The following is a 20,484-nucleotide window of genomic DNA, read 5'->3' as shown; positions in this document are numbered from 1 at the left end:
ATGGGAGAGGGGAGTAACATCTGGGAGATCATTCAGAATGTATTGAAATTATCACCAGAAATCCAATGATGCCTGGGACAGTAAGGCAGCAGTAGGACGGATAAGAAGGGAAGTTTGAAGTTTGTAGGGGAATTGTCAGCATTTGCATGATTTCTTAGCAGCTTTGTGTGCTGCATAGTCTTACCTCCCATTCCATTTAGAGTGTTCTGTGATCTAGGTCAAGTCACTTCCACGGTCTGAGCCCCAGTTTCCTTATCTGTAACACTAAGAGTTTGGGCTGTTTTCTGATTATCCTTCCAGCTTAAACATAGCCCAAGGCTGGAAAGGAGACTTCTCAGAGGACTTGAGGCTCCAGCCCCTTTCCCTATTAGCTCTGTCACTGGACAAATGACCAAGAGAATACCCAGTGGACATCACCAATGCCCACTCATCATGGGGCTGGCTGGTGGGGACCAGAAACAAGTGGCAAGAAGAGAAGCACATTATTTGGGAGAATATGCATGTTCACAGCTCTGAGGATTAAAGGCCTGTGTTCTTATCGCTGCTGAACAGAGTATTATAAATCTGGTCTTAAAATACCAAATCCCCTTGTGGCTTGGCCATTGTGAGGGAATATTAAAAAGGCCGGAGACAGAAATAATCAGTTTCTGAAAGACACGTTGTCAAATAAGGCATTTCTCACATTATCCCTTTCTTGCCTTTCTCTGGATCCTTCTCCCATGCCTGGATATTTTAACTTGAAAGATACATTAAAATGAGGCCACACTGAATGGCATTCTGAGTTTGACTTTTCAGAAGGCTCTCTTGGTGGGATGCTTTTTTTTTTAACTTCTATATATTTTTGCATTTTTGATACTGTGTAGGTAAGCAAACCAGTTGAAGGCACTAACGTCAGGATAAAGGCAGAGCAGCAGAGAGGGACCGTAAAAGGTTTGATCAGGTGTGGTGTGGAGGCTGAGGTCAAAGCTAATACAAGGACTATTGGATTTGCATTCTCTGGCAAGTCTGTTCAAGATGTTAGACTTCTGGATAATTATTAAGTACTGTCTCTCGGCCAGGAGTCCCTGGGTAGCATGAACAGTAAAGCATTCAGCAATTGACAGAAAGGTTGGTGGTTTGAATCCACCCAGAGATACCTTGGAAGAAAGGCCTGGCAATCTACTTCTGAAAGGTCATGGCCACAAAAACCCAATGAAGCACAGTTCTACTTTGAAACGTGAGTCGGAGTTGACTCTATAGCAGCTGTTTTGCTCTTGTTGCCTTTTTTGTGTGTGTGTGTGTCTCTGGGCCAAACGCGACATCCTAGGCTGGGCAAAAGGCAGAGCCCCTGTCCTTGGGGAGCTGAGAACCTTGAGTGGGAGAGTGGTCAGCTAGTCGATGGGATCATAGCAGAGCAGCTGAATAACTGTTAACTACAGGGAGCTATGAGAGAAGAGAGGATGCCCCAACCCCAACTTGAAGAAGCAAAGATGCACCCTGAGGGGATGATCTCTGAGCTGAGATGGCTGAGTCAGTTGAGGTCGTCAGGTGAAGGGAAGTACATGTGGTTCCAAGGCCAGAAATTACCACAAATTACTACAGACTGGCAGCACAGTGGTTAAGAGCCTGGCTGCTAACCAAAAAGGCAGCAGTTCGAATCCACCAGCTGCTCCTTGGAAACCCTATGGGGCAGTTCTACTCTGTCCTATAGGGTTGCTGTGAGTCGGAATTGACTTGACAGCAACAGGTTTGGTGGTTTTGGTTTTTTGGGTCGCTAAAAACAACAAAAATGAATTTTCTCATAGTTGAGGAAGCCAGAAGTCTGAAATCAAGGTGTCTTGGTTCCTTCTGGAGGCTCTGAAAGAAAATCTGTTCCATGACTCTCTCCTAGTTTCCGGTGTGCCTGGATCTTTGGTCTTCTTGGCTTGTAGATGCATTGTTCCAATCTCTGCCTCCATCTTCATGTAGTCTTCTTCTTCCTATATATCCTCTCCTCTTCTTATAACAACACATGAACGCACACAAAACATTGCCATCAAGTCAATCCTAACTCATGATGATCCTGTGTATTACAGAGTAGAACTGTTCCATAATGCTTTCTTGGCTACAATCTTTGTTTAAGCAGATCACTAGGGCTTTCTTCTACAGTACTGGGTGGGATAGAACTGTCAACCTTTAGGTTAGTAAACCAACAAAAACCAAACCCATTGCCATCAAATTGATTCTAACTTGTAGTGACCCTATAGGACAGAGTAGAGCTGCCCCATAGGGTTTCCAAGGAGCACCAGGTGGATTTGAACTGCCAACCTTTTGGTTAGCAGCCAAGCTCTTAACCCTTGTGCCACTGGGGCTCTTTTATGTTAGTCATCAAGTACAAACCGTTTGTGCTACCCAAGGACCTTATAAGAATGCCAGTCATTGGATTTAGAGCCCACCCTAATTCAGTATGTCCTCATCTTAACTAATCACATTTGCAAAAGACCTTATTTCCAAATAAGATCAGATTCTGAGGTCCCAGGTTGACAGGAGTTTTGGGAGGACATTATTCAACCAGTGCAGGGAGTGAATGAGAAAGAGTGCTCTAGGCTAAGGGAGCAGCAGATGTGAAGAGGGAGCACTGTGCTGGGGGAATGCTGATTGCTCACTGTAGCTTTATGGTAAAGTATGAGGTGGGCTTGTGAGGAGCTGAGGCAGGAAAAGGAAGTGGGGATCCAGTCATGAAGGGCCTTGAGGGCCAGCCTAGAGAGTCTGGACATCATTAGGAGGCCTTAGGGAGCCAGGAAAGGCTCTCAGCAAGGGGAGTGAAAGGATTTGGTTTGGGCTAGAGGGACAGGTGGAAGGCATGAGGCCGGCGTTTGACTTTTTTATGCCAGACCTTTTCTTCCAAACCTTTTGTTGTTTTGTTTAATCCTCAATACAACCGTTCATACTGAAAATTATCAGCCCCATTTTAAAGGTGAGCCTACTGTGGCTCAATGGGGTAAAGTATCATATCAGCTTGTCAGCAGTGATTCACACACTGGCCCACATGCAACCAGATACTTAGTTTCTCCATCCCATCCTACTGCCTTTGGAGTCTCTCAACCTCATCCTTTTCTGACTCCACTGGCTAATCTGAGACCCACTGTCTGTGGCAGAACAAGATGAGCAGGCCAATCTGCTCTGGAGAGGCCTTCGGTAAGGAATGTTCCAGAAGATTCCAGAACATGGGAACACACATTCCCTCCCTCATCTCTTCCCTACTTCCTGCCTCACAGTTTAGTGAAATTCTCAGACTCATAAGGCTAATGTAAACTAATTGCCCCCAAACCTGTACTGGCTGCAACCTCATGGAAACAAAACTCTAATAGACTGGGATTTTAATTTCTGGAACTCACAGTCATTTTTCCAACCTTGTTTGTCTTGGGCTACCCTCCAGTGAACACAGCCCAAATTGGATTTGGCATTGTGTTGTCCCTCAGGTCAGCAGGACCTCAGCTTGCCACCCCTCAAGCCTTGGCCTCTTGTTAACTTACTTTCTAGAAATTCAGAGCCTTCTCCCCTCTGTCTTTTCCTGCCTCCATGGCTCCCGTCTTGCCCTGCAGCTTTTTCTCTGCAGCCAGACCCTGTGCTTGCTCCCGGTGTGTGTACTTAGCAGCTGGATGCACCAGCTCTGCTCACTTCCCGATTGTTCCTGCTTTTCTGTTTGCTTGCCCTTGGTGAAGGACGCCAATAAAGCAGTGAGAGTATAACCCTGTGGGTGTGGACCGGTCCAGCAGTCCAGGCCAACCCAGGTGAATGCAGAATAGTTTCTTCCTGATTCCGAGTTACTCCTCTGCTTTCCCGCTAAGACCAAGAACAAATCAAACCACTTGCCATCAAGTCGATTCCAACTCGTGGTGACCCCATGTGTGCAGAGTAGAACTGCTCCAAAGGACTTTCAAGGCTGTGACCTTTTGAAAGCAGATCACCAGACCTTTCCTCTGAGGTGCTTCTGGGTGGGTTGGAACCATCAACCATTTGGTAACCAGTTGAGTGCTTAACTGACTGCGCCACTCATGGACTCCTCCCACTAGGACAGAGGTGGTCAAATGGTTCTCTTGAGCCCCTTTGTTTGTGTACAGCACCCTTTGGTTTGTGTGGGATCTCATATCTGTTTCCAGATTTGATTTGCACAACAATGCTGTGAGTTCCATGAATGAGAGGTTTCCTGTATCATGGGTGTACAGTGTGCCAGGCACAGAGCTACGCACTCCATATTCGTTAGCTCATTGCTAACCCCCCTCTATAAGGACACTTTTGACCCAACTGTATGGATGAGAAGATTGGGATTCAGAGATTAATTCCATTGCCTAAAATCACCCAGATTATATGTGGCAGTATGAAATTTAAACCAAGTCTTTCTGACTCCCTAGTCTGTGTCCCTAACTGTGTGCTGTATGATTCCAAGTATTGCCAAGTCCAATTTACATATAAATAAATGAGGATCCAGAGAGAACCTGGCAGCCCAAGGTTGCACAGTAAAGAACCTTGAGCCTTTTTCCTGCATGCCCTGAGCCTGTTGCCACTTCCCTGTACTCCACAACTTTGCCAGGGTCTGGAAAGGCAGGGCTAGTCACAGAGGTGCTTGTAACATGGCCTGGGTGACCAGTATGCCTTGGACAACGCCCACTGAAAGTCTCCCAGGACCCCAGCACAGGGACATCTGTTTCAGTAGGTCAGCGGCACACTGAACTCCTGGGTGTTAGAACTCTTCTTTTTCTAAGGTCTGGCAATGCCACTCCCGTCTGTAACAGAGCTGAGGTTGGGGCAGGCTGGGAGTGAGAACAGGGAGCCCCTGAACTGAACTCATGGCAGGTGGCAATCAGTGGATCATTGAGCTAAAAGGACCTTCAGACTCAGCCCCTGCCAAAGCAGGAGGGGTCTCTCTGCCACCTCCTTTCTGGAAGCTCTCTTAGGCTGGAGAATATGTGCCTGGAATGGCCTAGGTAATTTAAGGAGGCAGAAGTGAGGGTGGTCAGGAGTGAACTAGACTTTTGATGCTTCTCTCCCTTCCCAGCCCCATGCGTGGAGTCGTGCTGAAGTTAGTGTGAATCTGGACAGCACGACTTTGAGTAAATGACCTCCTGTCTCTGTGCCTCAGTTTCCTCACTTACCGTGGGACAGTGGTGCCTAACATGCACAGTTGTAAAGGTAAACGATAAAAAAAAAAACAAAAAAACGATAGAGCATATATAAAGTGTTCCAGATGGAGAAGGATTTGGACAAGTTTTGCAGAATAGGCGTTGAGGGACAAAAGACCAAGTCATTCATTCATTCATTCATTCAACCATTTATTCATTCATTAAACACTAAATATGTGCACTTGTTGAATGCTATTGACAATAATGATAGATAACAATTTCTGAGCAGTTACCAGGTAGCCCATAGTATAGTAAGCACTCTATAAGCATCTTATTTGTTCCTCACAATGATCCAGTGTGGCGACAGTGTGAATGTTGCCCTTACTTAACTAATGCACAAATCCAAGACTCTGAAAGGATGAGTGACCTAGATAAGGTTACAGCCCCGGACTAATATAATTTTTATATTAAAATCCCCATACATAGGATTTTTTTTTTTAAGATTAAATAAAGTAGCATTAAGTAAAAGTGGCAAAGAGAGGGTCTGCTAGTGTGTTTATGAAATGTTGGTGTTCTTTCTGCCCCGTTTCTCTCTTCTCACTCTTCCTCCCTTCTGTCTCCTTCTTTTCTTATTTCTCATACCAAAAAAAAAAAAAAAAAAGGAATGCCATGTCACACATGATTACTAGACACAAAACGATCACTGTCATACGTTTCTGTGTCAGGAAAAATATCTATTCTTGTGTTTCAAGGGCTTCAGAGGTGAAAAAATAACACACATACATATCAGGTGTGTTTTTACAGATCATACACAAACATATACACATATACATAAATACCCTGGCCTATAGCTTTGTTTGCTTTGTGTGTTTGTTTTTAAGTTCTGACACCGAGAGAATTCTTCTCGGGATTCCAGAGTAGCTCACTGCCCGAGTCAAAGCAGAGTTCTGGCCTCTGCCCCAGCGCTCTATGCCTGGCCACCACTTACACCCGCCAGCCCCTCATATGGAAGTGAGAGCTCCCAGCTTACTGAGCAAACAGAACAAGGCCATTCTCCAGTATACAAATACTCAGGAACATAGCTGAGTCACTGTAATCATCAGTGTTCTTCTTGGCCTAAACAGGTATCCTTAACAGCTGTCACCTTCTTCCCCCAAGTGATGTAGTCAGGGCTTATATCTGCCACGTGTGTTAGACATTATACAGGTAGTTAAGGAAATTGTTCTTGGCTTCAATGAAATTATGTGAAGGAAAATTGGTCAGCCAAATAGTTTAGGTAAATGCCAATGACAGATAGTAGAAAGAACTCAGGTTTTCAGTAAACACAAAACAAACAACAAGGCTCCGGTCTTGCTCTACTACACACTCTCTGAGTTTCTGAGTCACTTGACTTCTCTGAGCCTTAGCTCCCCTTGCCGTCAAGTCGATTATGACTCATAGTGACCCTACAGGACAGAGTAGAACTGCTCCATAGGGTTTCCAAGGAGCGGCTGGTGGATTCGAACAGCTGACCTTTTGGTTAGCAGCTGTAACTCTCAGCCACTCTGCCACCAGGGCTACCCCCTTCTATTAATGGGTTGACCCTTCTCTCCTCCAGGGATTGCAAAACCAAGGACTCAGCAAAGTGGCCACCAATCTCTCAAATATGAAGCACTATGTAAAGTGAAGAAAAGCAAGGTAACTGTAGAGGCCCATCCTGATTCTTCAGAGAGGTTTCTGGGCATTGAGTGAATGAGGGGGGCCAGGAGAATGCAACCTTCCATCTCAAGCCCCCCAAAGACACTGTGGAGAATATAGACATGTTTTAGAAATAGCCTCTACCCTCAGGAAACTCACAGGCCAGGATATTTCATGAATCACATAAGATATGTTCATAAACAATTTAGTATATTTCAAATTAACTTCTGGTACGCAGACTCAATCAAATATTTATGAGTTGGACTTATTTAAAAAAAGTAAACTCCAGTTTATCTTAAACTATTGATTAAAGGAACCCTAGAAAAGTGCTTTTTTTTTTTTTTAAACTCATCCATTTATTTATACTATTTCAAAATATGTACAAATCACCTAGTTTGTCCCAGGCCCCTTGTTTGCAATCAGAAATTAAAAAGACTTTGAGTGGCTTATAATGAAGAAAACATAATGCGTGTAGCAATTAAACCCAAATCAGCTGCTGTCAAGTCAGTTCTGCCTCACGGCAGCCCCCTGTGTGTCCGAGTAGGACTGTGCTCCACAGGGTTTTCAGTGGCTGATTTCTCAGAAGTAGGTCATCAGGTTTTTCTTTTGAGGCACCTGTGGTAGGCTCAACCTACAACCTTTGTGTTAGCAGCCAGGTGTGTTAACTGTGCCCTCCAGGGACTCCTGTGCTGAAATTACACATAACAATGCCCTCATCCATTTGCAACAGGATGGAGGGAAGGCTGCTAACACTTGAGCCTCCAGAGGACTCATTCTAGAGATGAGGAAGTAAGGCTGAGGGAACATGTGCAAGTGGCCTAGGTTCACACAGACAGTGGAAGGCAGAGTCTGGGTTCAGACACTCACCTGGGTGAAGCCAAAGCCCTGGTTTGTCCTAGCTTTTAGCGGTCTGGATTGCTCTGTTACAACCGTGGTCTCATTTCCTCCTCGTGGCAGCTTTGTGAAGAAGGAAGACGAGGGGATCTTATTCCTTATACATGTGAAAAGTAAGGCCCAGAGAAGTCAAGCAGTTAGCCCAAGGTCACACAGCTTGTTTGTGGGAAAACTAGGTTTCGAAATCGTGATGTCTGACTTCAAAGCTGTGGCTGGTGCCAAACCCAGGATCTGCGCTGAGTGTGATGGACAGGTAAAGCCCCTCTGGCTCTCTACTTGCAAGAACCGCTTCCACTTATTTGTTCTGCTTCTCTCCTCCTCCAGGGTGGCCTTATCGCGCTGCTCCTTCTCCTGCTGGTGTTCACCGTGGCTCTGTATGCCCAGCGGCGCTGGCAGAAGCGGCGCCGCATCCCCCAGAAGAGCGCAAGCACGGAAGCCACGCACGAGATCCACTACATCCCATCGGTGTTGCTTGGGCCCCAGGCTCGGGAGAGCTTCCGCTCTTCGAGGCTGCAGGCGCACAATTCCGTCATCGGGGTACCCATCCGCGAGACGCCCATCCTTGATGACTACGACTATGAGGAGGATGACGACCCGCCCCGGCGGGCCAACCACGTCTCTCGTGAGGAGGAGTTTGGGAGCCAGGTGACCCACACCCTGGACAGCCTGGGTCGGCCAGGGGAAGAGAAGGTAGACTTTGAGAAGAAAGGTGAGTCCTCTTTGTCACATCCCTCCCTTCTTAGGGGCATTTTGGGGATCTCGGAAGAGGTGCAGGAACCGGAGGGTTGGGGACACAGGTGGTGTCTTCTGGGCTAAGATATTTGGACTTACGGCCAACCTTTCTGTTGGGTTATCAGAGTTTGTCTTCTCTGGTCCTTCAAAAGTAGTGGGAGAAAAAAGAGTATCAGTGTTTCTAGAATTGGAGTTGTGAGGGGCATCAGAGGGTACCTAGTCCAACATCTGTCTAGTGTTTTTGATTGCCTGCCTTGACAGTGATCTCACTACCTAGGAGATAATCTATTCCACTTCCAGACAGTACTGACTATTATGTTTTTGCTTACGCTGAGCTAAAACCTGTTTCTTGTACCTCTATGGATCACAAAGAAAGCAAATCTGATCTCCCTTTGCCAAGGTAGCTCTTAAGAAATTTGACAACAGCAAAAAAAGGACACCACATAACTTCTGGAAATTAACCTAAATAAATAATCTCAGAGTCTTCTCCTATTCTTATGTGAAGTATATATTTCAGATATTTCACCATTCTGGTCAGTATCCTCTGGATGGAGATTCTAATTTTTTCACATCTAGAGCCTAACATCTCAGCTGACACTTTTCTTCCTCAAGGTGGGGTTGCTCCAGTGCAGAGAAAAATAAGACTTTCATCTCCTTCTTTCTAGCTGTTATGCTTCTGTTGATGGAGCTTTCAATCACATTTGTTTTTGACAGTTATTGTTGGCTTATATTGGAATTTTTGATACTAAAAGCTCTCACTCTGTCTCATATATGCTGTTGTTAAAACCCATCTTCTTTATCTTTTTGGAGGATAATTGTTTATTTGGACATAGGCATTTATTTAGGACCATGTGAAGTGTCTGTCTATAGCTCCAGCTATGTAAGTAGAATTTAGCTATTTTCCTTTAGTAACATGCTGCAAAGGTACAGTTCTATTTTTGTCTTTTCTTCTCTTCCCCTCTTTATTATGTTCATCTTATTTTATAACATTGTTATATATTTATAATAGCTGTTTAATGCACTTGTCTGCTACTTTCATAATCTGTCATTTATGGGTCTGATTTTGTTGGTTATTTCTCTCCTGTTTTTCAGTTACATTTTTCTGCTTCTTAACGTATGTAGTATTTTTTATTTTATTTTATACTAAACCTTATAGCTTATATGTTGGTAAGGGTTTGGCTTTTTTTTTTAATCCCCTGTTTTTAAAAAGTGTTAGGGTTTGTATTGGCAGACAATTAAGTTATCTGCCTGTCAGTTTGATCTCTAAGTTTTTTTTTTTTTGTGTGTGTGTGTGCTTTAGATGAAAGTTTACAGAGCAAGTTAATTTCTTATTAAACAATTAATACACATAATTGTTTTGTGACATTGATTGTCAACCCCACGACATGTCAACACTCTCTCCCTTCTCAACCTTGAGTTCCCCATTGCCGGCTTTCCTGTCACCTCCTGCCTTCTCGTCCTTGCCCCTGGGCTGGTGTGCCCATTTAGTCTCATTTTGTTTTATGCACCTGTCTAATCTTTGGCTGACGGGTGAAATTTAGGCGTTAACTTCAGTACTGAGTTAAAAGGGTGCCTGGGGGCCATACTCTCAGTGTTTCTCCAATTTCTATCAGGCCAGTAAGTCTGGTCTTTTTTTGTGAGTTTGACAGTTCTGTTTTTTTCTATTCATTGACTTTGTGGCCTTGGTGCTAATAATGGGTTAAAGGTTTGGCCTGGAGATTTCACTTCTAACATTGTCCACTCTTTCTGTGAGTCTGAGGGAGCCTTCATTGCTTGGGCTCAGCCCTGGAGCTCTGAACTCTACAGAGAGCTGCTCCTACTCTGAAGGCTGTCCCTCTCAGAGCCATCTTTCCGTGATGCTCAGTGGGCAAATAGGAAGATCTAGGGCTTCTTATACACAAGAAATTCTTGTCAAGCTTAGAAGCTGCAGGGAGGGAGTAGAGTGGTGTAGGCAGGAAGAGCACATGTTTTGAAGTCATCTTCACCTGGGTTCAAATCCTGCCTCTACTGCTTACAGGGTAACTATTGGATTTCCATTGTTGCTGTAACAAACTACCATAAATTTAGTGGCTTAAAACAGCACAAATTTATTATCTTAGAGTGCTGGAGATCAGAAGTCTGAAATGGGTCTCACTAGGTATCAACAGGGCTGTGTTTCTCTGGAGGTTCTGGGGGAGAATCCAGTTGTTTTCTTTTCCAGCTTCTAGAAGCTACTTATCTGTATGTCTCAATGTTCCACATCACTCTGACCTCTGGTTCTGTCATTACATCTCCTTCTCTCCATCTGACTTTCCTGCCTTCCTCTAATAAGGATTTATATGATTACGATGGCCCTGTCTGCATAATTCAGAACAACTTCCCCATCTCAAGATCCTTAACCACATCTACAGACTTCCTTTTGCCAGAGAGGTAATACATTGACAGGTTCTGATATTTGTACATAGACGTCTTTGGGGAGCAACCATTATTCTACCTATAGCAGTGAGCATGGGCAAGTGAGAATTCAACCCTCTGAAACTCAATTTCCTCATTGAAGGGTTATTGGACAGATTAAATATAAAAATAAAATGTGTGTGGAATACCTAACCCAGAGCCTGGTATGTGATAACTCTTGAACGCCCAAGAGCTGGATCTGTAGGCCTCAGGTCCTCAATTTTCCCTGTGCTTGGGAGACCTGCCACTCCAGCCACGCTATTTCTCTCCTGCTGCCCCCAAGCCCCAGCCACCAGAGTCTACCATATTGTACATTTTCCTTGTCCTTGCTTTGACTCAAAGCTCCTCACCCCTCCTACCAGCCAGGCCCTAATACTCTGAAATCTCAACACTAGCGTTAAGAAGTACATAACAGAAGTAGTCCAAAGAGAAGGAGTGTTGGATGCATAAGAACTCGGACATAGTCCCTGGTAGGCAGCCAGGTAGAGTGGAGACAGGCAGACTCGGACTTGAACCTTATTCCTCAGTTCCCTGTCTGCTTAGCCTTGAGAAAATCTCTTAGCCACCCTGAACCTCCAGTTCTTGAACTCACCTGTCTTCACCAATGAAAATGATTTTTTTAAGTTTTTCTGTGTAAAATTTAAAGTAAAACAAAGCAAGCTTAGGATCTAGGCTCTGTTATATCCAGTAAGGGCAGGAGAAGAAGAAAGTAGTGGGCACACTTATCCTGACTCCAGGAAAGATACTGCTCATCCTGATGGTGGGTAGGTGGGTGCTAGGGGCTGGGCAGTTTCTATAGCCCTATAGGCCCCAAAGGAGCCCTGGTAGTACGTGGTTAAAGCACTCAGCTGCTAACTAAACGGTCAGAGATTCAAATCTATCAGCTGCTCCACAGCGGAAAGATGTGACAGCCCGTTTTCGTAGAGATTACAGCCTTGGAAACCCTATGGGACCATTTACTCTGTTCTACAGGGCCACTATAAGCCAGAACCAACTCGACGACAGTGGGTTTGGTTTGATATGATTCCTGAGGAGTTCCTGGGTGGAGCGGTTGGTTAACACTCTCTGCTGCTAACACAGCATTTGAAGATTCAGATCCACCCAGAGGCACCTCAGAAGAAAGGCCTGGTGAACTACTTCCAAAAAAATCAGCCATTGAAAACCCTGTGGAGCACAGTTCTACTCTGACACACATGGGGTTGCCATGAGTCAGAGTCAACTTGATGGCAACTGGTATGGTCCTTGAGGACCTGGCCCTGCCTTGCCTGGGATAAAGGGATGATTCCACTGGCAGATTGCAGCAGAACTAAACAGTGGCTCAGAACAAATGCACGATCCGTTGGCCCAGGTGCCCCTGGGCCCTGGGGGAGAGAACTATGGGACTCTCTTTTTTAGGGGGCTACCTGGGCGGAGCTATAGGTTTTGTCAAGGATGGGCAGGTATTCAGAGGCAGGGTAGTCCATATGAAAGCAATCCTCCAGGCCTTTGAAATTATATCACCAAGGGCTAATCCCACTGGCACATTTCATACTCAGAATTTGCCTATAAATTCAAACTGTTTGCCCATACTTGTGCTCTGATAGAGCCTGCTTTTTAACCTAGACCTTCAAATAATATAGGGGACCGTCTGGAGACCAAAGGGAGAAAGTTTCTTTACAAAGTGACAGCTGCCTGAGGTTTTAGTTTTCAGGGCTGCCGGGACAAAATACCACAAACTAGGTGGCTTAGAAGAGCTGAAAGTTATTGTCTCACAGTTCTGGAGACCAGATGACCAAATCAATGTGTTGGGTAAGCCATTTTGGCTCTAAATATTCTAGAGGATGACCCTTTCTTTTCTATCCCAGCTTCTGGGATCTGCAAGCATTCCTTGGCTTGCAGCTGCAGCAAAACTTCATCTTCACTTGGCCATCTTCCCTCTGTCTGTGTCTGTTCTCTTTTATAGGACGCCACTCAGGTTGGATTAGACCCACCCTGCTCTCGTTTGACCTCAAACTAACTGATACCATCTTCAAAGACCCTATTTATAAACAAGGTCACATTCAGAGGTACCAGGGTTTAGGACTTCAACATAAATTTGCGGGACGCAATTCATAACAGGGTCCCAGGTCTCAGGAGTATTGTACTGAGCAGGGCTGACGTTCAGCTGATACACATACCTTTGTTAGAAATTCAGTGCCAGTCGGTAAGGAGCTTGCTGCTCTGAGCCTCCAGTGCCCCCCTGCTGCCTGGCAGTCCCAGCCCCTCCCCGGGTTCCCTCCTAAACATCCTGGCATCAAGCAATGAGGTGGCTTTCGTATGCTCCTCCAGTACTACGGCTGGTGTCCTTTCTAGATAGTTAGTGCCTGTGCCGTAGCGGTTGTCAGGTATTTTGAATCTCACCCCTGATATCACCTTAGAGAGTACTGAGAAGTTAACTGTGTCAATATGTGAAAGCTCAGCATAGTACTTGGTGCAGAACAGAAACTCGATCCATTTTAATTCCAACTCCCCTTACCCCTCCTTAAATTTATGCGTGGAAGCATAAATAACAAATTTATCACTTTTTTTTTTTTTGAGATGGGGTGAGGGGAGGCTGAATAGATATTGGGTTTACTTTACTTAATTTTGTATCATTATTGCTCTTTGTAAAAGAAGGAAGGAAGAGGGGGAGGAGGAGAGGGGAGAGGAAGGCAGGAAGGAAAGGAAAAGGGATAAGGAGAGGAAAAAAAAGAAAAAAAAAAAACTGAGGTGTAGAAAGCAGTAACTAAAACGCCTACCCTTGTCTCTCCATCCGGTTCCCACTGCAGGCCTCAAAGCAAATCCTCAATAATGGCTTGATTTATATTCTAGCATTTTCTAATATACCCATAATATACATATATGGCCATGTGTATATATGTATTTGTGCCCAGACAAAAGCAACTGGGGTCATGTCTCCCAAGTATATCATTCTTCAGAAATGTGATAGTTTCACTAAACAATGTATAAAAAGCATCTTTCCATGCTTTCCTCCTTTATTCCTTTTGAAGACTGTATAGAATCTCGTAATACAAGCATACCAAAACTCACGCAACAACTCCACCTTGGTGACCATAATTTCAATTTCTTGCACTTACAAACAATTCATCAAGAAAAAACATCCTCAAACATATATAATTCTTGTAAAGTGTGAGAATATCGCTGTAGCACAGATAGATACTAAAAGCAGAATCCCTGTGTCAAAGGTACACACATTTGTAATTTTGTAACTGCAACTGTATTTATTCATTTTAAAAATGTGTTTATACTCTCAAGGGGGGCTGCATACACTCTCTCGCACAAACCCACATAAACCACTACCTCATCACATTCATTGTTTGACTATTTTTATGTTACCATGAACCCTTCTGGTCTTTATTCATATAGATACAGATAGATAGCTGCCATTGAGGTGACTCTGACTCATGGTGACCCTGTGTACAACAGAATGAAACACTGCCTGGTTCTGCATCATCCTCATGATCGCGGGTATGTTCAAGTCCATTGTTGTGGCTGTTTTGCCAGACCATCTCACCAAGGGTCTCCCTCACCTTTGCTGGCTCTCTACTTCACCAGACACGATGTCTTCCTCTAGCAGTTGATCCCTCCTGGTGTTGTGTCTTTCCAAAGCAAGCGAGTCAGACAGTGTACTGTCATGCTCTGTAAAGTTTTCAGTGGCAGCACAATGGTTAAGAACTTGGCTGCTAACCAAATCCACCAGCCGCTCCTTGGAAACCATATGGGGCTGTTCTATTCTGTCCTATAGGGTCACTGTAAGTTGGCATTGACTGGATGGCAGTGGGTTTATTTATTTTTTTAATTTTTAGAAGTAGATTGACAGGCCTTTCTTCTTAGTCTGTCTTAGTCTGGAAACTCTGCTGAAACCTGTGCACCGTGGGTGACCTCGCTGGTATTTGAAATACCAGTGACATAGCTTCCAGCATCACAGAAGCATGTAAACCACCACAGTACGGCAGACTGAGAGACGGGTGGTGGTTTATTCATATAGTTCCCATCATTTTATGTGTGCAATTTTCTCTTTTTTTTTTTAAATTAACATTGGTCCAAGTATTAATTTGACCAATTTCTTAGCCAAAAATCAGCCTTCATAGTTACCCTATATAATGATCCTTTCAGTGAAATAATGGGGAATAAAAGCTTTTTCTGCTCATCTACATCAGTTTAGGGCCTAGGGTGGAGGGAGGAGAGAGACATGGCATCAGATACCAGCAGTGGTCCAAGAGATAGACTGGGCTGGGTACCAGCCTCTCTGACATGGAGTCAGTAGGCTGAGCCTTACCATTGTTCACGAATATAGACCGGGAAGCCTCAGAGCAAGTAAGAACTTTGTTGAGACGTAGAGGCAAGGAAGTTTTATTAAGTGATTCGGAAGACCCTGCCTGCTGCTGTCCTCTGTCTCACAGAGCCATTTGTAATCAACCCCAAATAGAAGGTGGTTGGAAGAGTTGGCTAAGATATTAATCATACTGATGCTGAAGCCGATGACATCTGACCTCTACTGAGTTATCACTATGATCCAGGTACTGTTCTGAGTGTTTTCCATGAAGTATGTCATTTAAACTATTATTACCCCCACTCTACAAAGAAAGAAACTGAAACAGAGAGATTAACTAACTTGTCCAAGGTCACACAGCTAGAAAGTGGTGGAGCCAGGTTTACAATTCTAGCACCAGAGGTAGAGTGGTGAGGGGTAGAGCTAGTGTCTTAGGCTGGGTTCTGTAGAGAAAGAAGCCGGTGAAGCATGTATAAATACATGTATATATATTAAAAAAAACCAGTGCAGTCGAGTCAATTCCAACTCATAGCAACCCTATAGACAGATTAGAACTGCCCCATAGAGTTTTCAAGGAGCGCCTGGTGGATTCAAACTGCCAACCAACCCTTTGGTTAGCAGCTGTAACACTTAACCACTATGCCACCAGGTTTCCATATATATATAGAGAGAGATTTATATCAGGGAAATTGCTCACTCGGCGTAGAGGCTGGAATGTCCCAATACCGTGGGGCAGGGTAGAGCCTTCTCCTGAATCACACAGCCACAGAGGCCAATGAACCTAAAATCAGCAGGTTGGAGAGCGGGGCTTTTGGTCACAGGCTGTGAAGATCGAGGAATCCCAGATTTGGCAGGCAACACAGTAACCAAACTGCTAGCTCGAGTCCCAAGAACTGGATGTCAGACCAACAGCAGCCAGCTGCAGGATCCAGGACAAGCAAAAGCCCACAAGCCTTGCCAGAATGTCCACTTTATTCAATGCAGGCCACACACTCAAGGAAACTCCCTTTCAACTGATTGGCTACTCACAGCAGATTCCATCATGGAGGTGATCACGTATCAGATCTCATCATGGAAGTCATCACAACATCATACAACTGTCAAACCACTGAGAATCATGCCCAGCCAAGTTGACAAGCAACCTTAACCATCACATCTAGGATTCGAACACATCACACCACACTGAGGCTTAGAATCCTTGGGAAGGCACAGAATGCTTGAGATTCCAGGGATGGCTAAAGCATAGTGACATGGGCTTATGTCACCCACAGATCTGGTGAGAAAAAATGGGTAATTAGCATCTGTTCTCTGAGACAGGAAGCTGCTATACAGTAATTCTGAGCTTCTAATTTGGCCGATGGGACTTTACAAACAGGGAGATCCTGTTTCTTTGGAGTGTTTTGAGTGGCTCCCAAGGGTGCAGAGAACTCATGTTTGGTATAAATAGAACACTTTAGGGTAGCAGAAGACTGAGAAGCTGTATATTAGCTCCCCCTTCTGACACCCTCTGTGAATGCCATGGAGATGTCAGTTTGTATAGAGCTTTTATACATTTTCAGACCATTTTCATAGTCAGCGCCTCATCCAGTGCCTTAGTTTGACATTCACACTTCTTCACTCAGAGACTCTCACCTAAGTTCCCAGCCCCCTCACCTTTACCCCTGCCCTCCCACCCCGTGTCCATTCATCCCCTCCTCAAGCCACATCACTCTTCCCGGCATCCCTACAGACCCCTTATCCTCACATACTCCCTTATTGATCTCCTTGCTTCCTGTTTCCATGCCTCCCTTCCTTATCCGTTTTCCATACCGCAGAGATGTTAGCATCTCTCTGACCACAAGAGTTCCATGCTTAAAGCCTTCCCATGGTTTCCCACTTCACTGTGATTAAATTCTTGTTCCTTGCCACAGTTTACAAGTTTCTGCATGGTCTGGATTACCTTGCCCATGTCATCTCATTGCACTTTATGTACTTTATGCTCCAGCCATAATGGTCTCTTCTCTGTTCTTCACACTTGCTAAGATCTTTTCTTCCACAGAGCCTTTGCATATGCCATGGGTCCCTTTGTCTGGGAAGAAAGAAAGAAAGAAAACACATTTCCTTCCTCAATTTGTCTTGGCATGCATGACTGGCTCTTTGTCATTCTGATCTCAGCTTAACTGCCTCTCCTCAAACAAAGCTCTCTTCTCTATATGAGTTCTTCTCTATCGTCTTCTATCATCATCCCTATTTGTTTCTCTCATAGTGCTTTTGTTGTTTGTTTATTAAGTATTTCAGTTCTTTTACTAGACTGAGATGTCTTTGACATCAGTTGTCAGAGCTTTTTGGTTCATTTTGTGCCTAATGGAGTACCTGGATTATAACAGGTACTTAGTAAATGTGTGTTGGATGAGTAGATGGAGGAATGGGCAAATTAATGAATGGATAGATGGCAGTCTTGTCCTATTCCACAAGCTCCTAACTTTTGCATGGAATTCTTACCCTTCTTCTGAACTAGACAAACCTCATTAAGTATTTTCAAATTAATGATTTGTTGAATATTCTAGTCCACCTCACAAGGAAGAAGTTATTCTCATTAACATTTAGAGATAACCTCAAAGTTATACAGCTAAAATTAACAGAGCCAGAATTTGAACCCAGCTTTGTCTGATTCCAAAACCCAAACAAGTTCTGAAGATAATACAACATGTACTAATTCTGTCCTTTTATTTGAGCAAGAAAGGTAACACATGGGTTTAGATGCTGGCCAGTTAAATTGCTTAGGACTGTGTTTATCAAAACTTTTAACACCAACCACAATAAGAAATGTATTTTATACTGTGACCACACACAAGTGTGTGAATGTGTGTGCATGTCTCCAAAAGAATACTTACTTTTATTACATGTGACATACTCTGAGATTTTCTATGCTTTTCTAACTCACATTTTTAATGCTTATGTGAGCCCCTAAATTGATTTCATGGTTTGTGAGTGGGTTATAGCCTAGAGTTTAGAAACCTCTCCCTGAGGGAGGCCAATAAAGTGATGGGAGATTCATGGTAGGGCTGATCTCTAACAGGCTGGATCTGGGATAGCTTCCTGGAGATGCTCCTTGCCCTGAGACCTGAAGGATGAAGATCATTCAAGGGACTCAGGGTGAGAAGTAGATGGAAGGGCTTGGAATAGTGCCTGAGACAGGCAAGACCCGCATGAGGGCTGTGTCTCTGACCTCTGCTGAACCTGTGGCTAGTCTGTTGGTGTCGCTCACCAACCCCATGGCCCACTGGTCTCACCATCTCCCACTTCCCTCTCTCTTGAAGCTACTCAACCTGCCCTTCCAAAGGATGCTACACCATTGCGCCACTTCTATCTTCTTTTCTTAGGGTACTCTCCCCTTCCCTCAGGAAAGCCCCCTACCCACTGCCTGCCTGGGAATCACCACCTTCAAGCCTAGCTCAACACTGCCTTCTTCCCAGCTGGTCTGGAGCTGCAAGTGGAGGTTCTCAGAGAGCACAGGACACCTCCCTCCCCACAACGGGTCCCATCTTGACAGTGCCTTACACTTTATGAACTGTGGAGATGCTGCCAGGGCTACCTTGGGGGCAAGAGGAAAGGTAGATGAACAGAGTTGCTTTAACCAAAGCAGGACTGCTTAAAACTTGTTCATGAATTGGGACTCCACCTAAGGTTCTTTTGCAATAATGGGTTTTATACCTTGAAAAAGAAAAACTTTGGAAATTGCTTCTTGTCACCAAACTGCTCTGGTAAGGTGATCCTGTCCCCTCCTCTGTTCAAAGGGCTTTTTGAACTCTGCATGCAAAACATCTTTTTACAAGGTCTGTTTGGTGCCCCTGGACCACCTCTGCACCTTCGTCATCCATCTCCACAGACCCTGCAGGCCACAGAGGGAGATGAGCTGGCATTTTTGTTGCTACATCCTCTCTTTGGATATACCTTCCATCACTGCCCATTCCTTCATTCACTCATTAATTTGCTTATTTAGCAAATATTTAATGAACACCTCCTGTGTGCCAGAAACTGTTTAATGCAGAAGATACAAAGCCAAATGGGAAATAATCTTTTCCTAGAAGCTCACAGCTTAGAGGTATATAAAATTGTAGTTTATTTTCCACCGGCTTGTTTATTTGATATAGGCATTAACATTTATGGAATGTCATCGTAAATACTATATGGTATACATTTTCAAGCCCTTTTTAACAGTTAAGGACTCAGAAAGATGAAGTCATCCACTCCACATCACACAGAACGTTTGGTGTCAGAGCTGTACTGAGCCCACATTCCTTGAGTTCAAGTTCACTACTGTCTTTGTTTGGCCACTCTGTGTCCCTGAAGCGTCCTGAATGTCATTGATAGGCACCTGGTTATGTCTCCATTACGACCTGCCCCTTTAATCTTAAAGATTGTACATGCATCATCTTTAGAAGTATCCAAACAAAGGCTAGGGAGTCCTTTGTTAAGTGTGGTTTAGCAGAATTGGAGAATAGATACCATTTAAGCAATCCCTTCTAATTCTCAAGTTGTAAAATTTGAGCGTAATCTGCTCTTCTATTCTTCTTAGAACCACTTAGAAACCAGAGGGGACAACATCTGTGTTTTACTTTGAAAATAAACTCCTTAGAGCTAGCCAGTCTGGAAAGCATTCAGAATTGGAAAACTCTCTTTTTGTTTTTTGTTTGTTTGTTTTTCTTTTCTCTCCAACTGAAGTATAAAACAAATGCCACTTGTGGAATGGTAGATTGTTCATTTTTGCTTCAATTAATTGCATCATGTGGTGGAGTTAGCAAAGCCACCCAAGGCCAGACCATGACTCTGAAGCAAAGCCTTTTCCTTTTGATTGCTTTTCCCTTTGGTTGCCCTTTTGTTTCTCCTCCTGGACTCTAGCCTTGCTGTCTAAATGTCTCCACTCAGGCAAAGAGGGAGAGAGCAGTGCCTCAGTCAGACAGGAGCATGGCATCCCCAGACAGCCATCCTCTGAGCTGTCTCCACACTCTCTAAAATAAGATATAGACAGAGATTTGTCATGGGATCCCAAACAGGAATGTCACCAAAGCTGTCAACAGAGCCCCTTAAAATGTCACTTCCCAGCATTAATTGCCATGATAGCAAAACAAATGGGCGTCTCTGAACATTGCTCTTTCTCCCTCCTCCCTCGTCATCCTCTCGCCATCACCCTGTCTCCCCCTTCTCCCTGCTCCCTTAGACCCCCCTTTCTCCTTATCTCCAGGTACCCTCGGGGCATTCTGACTTGATTAGACTGTGCCCCGCAAGGCGACCCCACCGCACAGTGACAGATGAGGGTGAAGGAGGTTTGATAAATGTCAGGGACTGAAGATACAGCTCCCTGATTGATCGGAGCTGGAGGAATTTCCCAGCAGT

At 44.4% G+C, this 20,484-nt stretch overlaps 1 protein-coding gene across 6 annotated transcripts in view; it reads left to right on the top strand.

The window, feature by feature from the left end:
- The window catches only part of ASTN2 (astrotactin 2), a 1,062,617-nt gene that overhangs the window by 213,030 nt on the left and 829,103 nt on the right, over positions 1-20,484 (top strand). For all 6 annotated transcript variants that reach the window (XM_049897085.1, XM_049897083.1, XM_049897084.1 and 3 more), the window contains exon 4: positions 7,977-8,361. In XM_049897085.1, the coding sequence (XP_049753042.1) occupies positions 7,977-8,361 (385 nt within the window). The remainder of the gene's footprint in view (positions 1-7,976; positions 8,362-20,484) is intronic.

Source organism: Elephas maximus, chromosome 9, assembly GCF_024166365.1.
Source record: "Elephas maximus indicus isolate mEleMax1 chromosome 9, mEleMax1 primary haplotype, whole genome shotgun sequence".
Lineage (NCBI taxonomy): Eukaryota > Metazoa > Chordata > Mammalia > Proboscidea > Elephantidae > Elephas > Elephas maximus.
This window is presented reverse-complemented; position numbering and strand designations above follow the sequence as displayed.